The sequence below is a fragment of the Lethenteron reissneri genome, chromosome 29, assembly GCF_015708825.2.
Source record: "Lethenteron reissneri isolate LAM-NWPU_2019-01 chromosome 29, ASM1570882v1, whole genome shotgun sequence".
Classification (NCBI taxonomy): domain Eukaryota; kingdom Metazoa; phylum Chordata; class Hyperoartia; order Petromyzontiformes; family Petromyzontidae; genus Lethenteron; species Lethenteron reissneri.
This window is the reverse complement of record NC_083807.1, coordinates 6,081,381-6,087,750: the sequence shown is the minus strand read 5'-3', so window position 1 is coordinate 6,087,750 and position 6,370 is coordinate 6,081,381. Positions and strand designations below refer to the sequence as shown.

The following is a 6,370-nucleotide window of genomic DNA, read 5'->3' as shown; positions in this document are numbered from 1 at the left end:
GAATGAAAGATGATAACTAATATAAACACACTAATGAACATAAAATAATGCAATAACTAAGTTAAACTACAATTAAAATCCATAACCCTACAATAATTAAATGGGATGTACAATATAGTTCTGAAGGTATAACGTCTGATCACATACCATTACAAGATCGTCACTTATAAGCTACAGGGAAACAATATTCTAGATACATTTTCTTTCGTTGTATTAAGGTTCATTGGTTTCGAAACACATCTGTGCTGTTTGTGGGATAGTATAGGCATGTATCTTCCAGTAGCCTAAATAGCTTTTTGGACACGCTATGCATACTAGAGCATATAAAACATGATTTGGTCAAAATGTCAATTACACCAGAAGCTGCTCCCAGATAATAGGGCCCAGTGAAGGAAGGAGTCTGTAGGTACCCTGCTATGATGTGTGCAGTTTTAAGCAGTAATAATACAAATAATAATAAACGAATGTACTAATTAAAGTAAAGCTTTTCAAAAAGGTCACGTGACTCAAAATTAATTATATTTTCGTTTTGGCAATCATAAAAATTAGGTAGAATTAATTTCAGATGCTGCATACGCTTAGCTGTCGTGTCGTCATATAATGTACGTTGTAACAAAAGCCTATGCAATTATCCTTTATAATCGCTTCACGATGGCTTCACGATGGCCACTCTGTATGCACCACCTCAGGTGAGAAGAATAAAACGTATGCAGCATTTATTGTTTAGGCTTCTTGCCACCCCTTTGGCACCATTGAACAGGACGTATAGGTAATTCAACAACGACGTTACATGACGTTTTACGCTGAGACAAATTACGTGCGAACGGTGTATTGGAATCGAATTAAACATTTCCCAACTAAAATTAAAATTGATATGCCATGAGCACACCGTCGCTGGCATTACAACACAATGGCCATGTTTCTTTGGAGCACACAAGGCCCCGGGAAGGACTGCTCAGGAATACCTATGATTTTGAAAGTGGTATCATGTGTCTGTTCCCATGGGTTCCATCCCTTCGCCAAACCCACTGCCCTCCCCTTTTGAGCATCTGAGTCACAGTGAAACGCGAGATGTTGCCTTAGCGGGGGCGAGTGTCCCATTGCTAACCCGCGACTGTAAAGCGATGCCAGCCTCTTCAATAATTCACCCCGCCACGCTAAATTTTCTAATCAGCAGGAGGACGGCGTAGTCATGAATAGAGGCGACATCCTCCTGTCAGGCCAACTTCGGCCGGAGATCCGAGCCTAGGCGGGTCTCGACGAAGTGCCACGCCGAAACATCATCAACGGCGTCCCCAATCGGAGCCTGCGACGATCCACCTCATTCGAGTCGTTGAGCAGCTCGTTGGCATCATGGCACTTGTGGTCCACCTCAAGCAAGTGTCCGAGTTGCGTGGGAAGGGAGACCGAGTCGCTAAGCTAACTTTTCGAGGTGCGTGAACGTATCCGGTCAATAAGGGACGATTGTTTGTTACGGGGGTGTGTTTATGGGGTTTTTTTTTTGCTTGTGGGTCAGTGTCTGTTTGCGTTGTCAGTTTTGATTTCAAATGTGGCTAGTGAATTGCATTTTCTTTAGCGGAACATATTGTGCAGTGTTATAGGTAATGGATAAAAGGCTAAACTCTTTATCGACATTGAATAACAAAAGATGATAATATCCTCAATGCAACAGATTAACTATTATTGGAAACAATATACCATTTACTCTGGGGTATAGCTTTGTTCGAATGTATTCTTTAAAGAAGAACATTCATATGAAAGTAATTAAGTGAGTATTATTTTCAATATACCAAAGCCCTGATTGAGATTGTCTTGTTAATCCAGCCATTATGAATGTGTTACCGTTTGAAACCCCGTGTATTCCGTGGAAGTAAAGAAAATATTCCTGAGATTTGTAATTTTAACAGATAAATTGTTATTTGTGGTCATGATGGCTTAAATATAATTGCAGTGCTACTTCGTGGGTCATATCGTAGCGGCAAATGGGCTCGGTGTGCATGTTCTGCTTCTGTTTTTTTCATATACAGTATAATGACGTGTTTTAGTCCATTGTAAAGTGCACTTTTAAAAGTTTATGTTATGTGCATTGCCAGTGTCCTTTTATTTCCCGTGACACTTTGTTGAGAAATTGTTCTATTTCGTTTTGGCATTGTGTAAAACCAACACAGTGCTCCATTTCTGTTCATCCCAAGCTTCTAATCCCTCATGTGTCGGCATATAGCGCCTGGCCATAGCTTTGTGGATTGTATATTACGATCTATAAATATAAAGCTGTTATTTTATATATATATACACGCGCACCCTGTTATAGATGCATTGGGTTTTCAGATTCAATGACAATGTTGCTGCGACATTACAAAGCCCAGATTAGAGAGATGTGTTTTTTTTTAAGTCGATGTCTTGGTACGGCAGTGAGACGCTTGCCTTGGTGCGATGCAAGAAGCGTGTTGGTGGTGGTGATCCGGTGAAGTTCCCAATCCGCGTGCGTGTGTCCCGCCATCTCCAGGAGTACCGTACAACACCCGGATCCTGGAGAACTGCGAGGATGAGGCCCTCTTTGACGAGGTGAGTTGACGATGGCTCTCATTGTGCGATGTGCCTGCGGGTTTGGCCCACACGTGATGTCTCGGAGAGCTCGAAGGTTACGAGGCCAAAACACGTACGGCTGGCTGCTGGTGCAACTGCAGCCGTTGGTATGCAGATTTCACAGCTAGAGCGTGAAAACGTATCAATTCACAAGTACACAATTGCGATGTTTCCAACGGGGTCCCGGAGTTTATATGGAGTTGTTCTCGCCAAAGAAAGCATTCGGTAAGTCGGTAGCACTTGTTCAACAAGCCTGCATCTGCTGATAAAAACCCAGGACATCAAAACCAGTTCGGAGTTGACCTCCTTTGACAAGTAAATGCTCGGTCAAATTGGTCTGGAAAGCCAATATAAGGCTTATGGATCCCACATATTTTAATGTGGATGTGAAGGACACTGAACAGAGTTCTGCCTATATATCAGTATTCAGACTTGTGCTACTGCCTTGGCAGCGATGTAAAATCACAGGCTGAAGATACATCACCGCCAGTCATCATGAACAAACACTACATTGTATCTAAAACCTCTATGTAATCTATTATCCAGCATCCTTAAGATACTGAGACAATGTATACATTTAAATACAAATTTACATTACATGTTGGTAGGAATGGGTTTTCCCAATGGTGCTATGGCAGGGTAAGCAAATCGCAATTGTAAGGTTGTAAATGCCGATCCTGTTTAAAGATTTATTCCATCGTCACCCTGGTGCCGATTGGATGATAACGCAGTGACTTCCCACGAAGACACTGGTCCAGGGGAATATGTAATTCCCACTAAAGGCTCGATTTTAACCAACTGATGCTGAATTGATCATGGAAAAAAAATACTTTCGGAAGTACAGTATGGTGTTTTCCTATAATGTGGTGGTTGCGTTGCTTAAGAACACTGCGTTATGGAAAAATCACGTTATAATAATGTAGGACAAATCACAGTCCGTGATAACACGTGAGATGCGTACGCAGGCTGAACAAAGACTGAGGCGCGTGGGTAACATCTAGAAGCATCCAGCAGCATCCCAATTCCTTGTGTGATGCCACGCCGAGGCTGTCGTACAACCGCTCATTCCTACTCGCGTTGCGATGTAGTTCTATTCACTCAATCGCGGTATATCCAATTTGCATCCGCGTTATACAAAAAGTGTCTTCTCTAATACATTAATTGCGTTATATACAATTCGCGTTATGAAAACAACACGTGTTATAGGAGAAATGTGAATAGGAAGTTTGAGTAACCCTGCTAAAAGGTCTTGGATTCGTCCAACGCACATAAGACACATTCTTGAGAGAGAGATATATTGAGATGACAATGGCTTTGGGAGGCTTTCATACAGCAGTGGATTGATCATGACTGCTGGTGACTATAGTAATTTAAATATAAAAATTATATATTCCTATCACATATAAAAATAGCACATGAGGGATTGCTTATTAAATGTATCGGAACTGGAATTTGCCACACAAAGTTGCGGATTAAATTATAAGAACATTGGACGAGTCCAAAAGATCATACGTTCATTAAATGGTATGGGATTACATTAATTGGAACATAAATCAAATCCTTCAACACGTTGATTAATTAATAACTCCAAAGGCATTTGTAGGTGATATGCTAATCAAAGTAAGAAATTAATAATAATTGATCATAAAATAGGTTTGCAGACGCTCGTTTCATCTTAGCCCTTAGAAGGCAGCACGGTCCTTCCCCCGCGCCTGTGCAGCAACACTGGGACCCGCAGCTTCACGTGACGTGTCTGCTCCTTCATCTGGTCGTGTTGGGTGGCGCCCGCGACGACGTTCTTTTTTACTTCTTCTTGGTTCTTTCGGTAAAGTCACGTAGAAGGGAAGTAATAATAATTTTATTATGTTTTATTTTTAGTCACGTAGAAGGGAAGTAATAATTATTTTATCATGTTTTATTTTTAGTCACGTAGAAGGTAAGTAATAATTATTTTATTATGTTTTATTTGTATTATTTTATTACTTCCCTTCTACGTGACTTTACCGAAAGAACCAAGAAGATGAATCCCTGCAGTCACGAAAGCTTTAAATCGAGACGTTCTTTTTTTAAATATTTTTAATCTTCAGGAGCTCGTGCGTTATTGCTGTTGTTGTTGTTGCAAGCATATGGCTTGGTTGCCACTTATTAGCAGTCGTTTTCATGGCACACGCTAAGCACTTTGAAGAAGCTAAGAATGTGCAGCTGAAACGTGTATTTGTTTAATGTGAGTTTGTTTGGTTGTAAATTAAATAATTGAAGCACATGGGGCTTTTTGTTTTTCTTTATTCAAACAGCGAGTACAATTTGTTGACTGTAATATGTGCCTACCACTATTGAATGCCTATTTATGTGATCCCCAGTGTATGGGTTATTTGACTAATGTACGTTACATTGAGTGAGTTGCACAGTGCAAATATGGTGTGTCTGCCCACACATTTACATGATTTACAAGTGAAGCCTTTGTGTGATCGGTCAAGCTATTTATATTGTACAGTCCGTTTTCCTATAACGTCACGTGTTGTTTTCATAACGCGAATTGGATATAACGCGATTAATGTATTAGGGAACACATATTTTTATAACGCGGATGCGAATTGGAAATAACGAGATCGAGTGAATTGAACTACATTGCGCAAGTAGGAACAAGCGCTTGTGGATGCTTCTAGATGCTACCCACGCGCCTCAGTCTTTGTTCAGCCTACATACGCATCTCACGTGTTATCGTGGACTGCGCTTTAACCTATATTATATAAGATTTATTATAACGCGATGTTTCCATAACACGGCGTTCTTCGGGAATGAAACTACTACCGCGTTATAGGAGAACAGATTGTATTTAGACAAACATCAAAATTAATCGCATTCACATCGACAACAATTTGAAAATACAACATTTATATAAAAAAAAACTGTATTTTGCCAGTGAGTGGCACAATGTTTTTATGATTAATAGCTCGGTTGGCAATATACGATGGGACACGGTGAAGAAATTCCATGGCAGAAATATTTTAAAAGCAAAAGTCAAGGATGAGGCTTTATTCCTCTGCCCTAAGCCAGTGGTGGAAATTCCACATTCTCATGGTGGGGTACATACCTTCACAGAACAAGCTACTGGTATCGTCTCAAAGATCAAAGTCGCTTGTCAATGCATTGGGGGCTGAAGGGCTGAGTCCACGCTCAACAGGAAATTGAACTCATGCTCTTACGTTGGCGGCGAGCGGGGTACTCCGACGACTGCTTCTATGCGAAGGGGAGGAGAACGGCTGTGAGGGCGAAAAACCCAACGATTTGCATTAACCCTGCATCAGCATCGCCATCAAAGCCCCACTTACATGTACTCGTCTCCGTGTGAAAACGAATAACTCTTCAAAAAAAAAAATACCAAGATGTATACACATATTTTGTCCCCACGTATGGGCAGAAGTCATGCAATACACAGCAGTATATAATATATAGCTGTGTGTAAACTACCCCAGCTGGGTGTTGCTGTGCAGAGACATCTTGGCTCACAATCGCAAGATTGCCGAGTTAAAATTCCTTGTTCGGAAAGAGTCAGCCCATCCAGGGTCAAGAAATTTAGCACCACTTTGTGGGAAGTCAATAGCGGATGTTCTATTGAGGCAGGGCCTGATTAGCACAGAGGGATTTCGGGGCTGTAGCCTGGGGCCTCTGTTTTTAAGATGCCACCAAAAATATAAATCTAATCATCTTTCTTTAACACCATTGGAACCTCATTTTCCAGTAACAAAATATGATAATTGTTTTTTTACCCTTTTATCTGGCA

General features: G+C 40.9%; 1 protein-coding gene across 6 annotated transcripts in view; it reads left to right on the top strand.

Moving 5' to 3' along the window:
- Nucleotides 1–1,200: 1,200 nt before the first annotated feature.
- The window catches only part of OTOF (otoferlin), a 125,382-nt gene continuing 120,212 nt past the window's right edge, over nt 1,201–6,370 (top strand). For all 6 annotated transcript variants that reach the window (XM_061562499.1, XM_061562497.1, XM_061562498.1 and 3 more), the window contains exons 1-2: nt 1,201–1,432; nt 2,507–2,565. In XM_061562499.1, the coding sequence (XP_061418483.1) occupies nt 1,354–1,432; nt 2,507–2,565 (138 nt within the window). In that variant the 5' untranslated portion in view covers nt 1,201–1,353. The remainder of the gene's footprint in view (nt 1,433–2,506; nt 2,566–6,370) is intronic.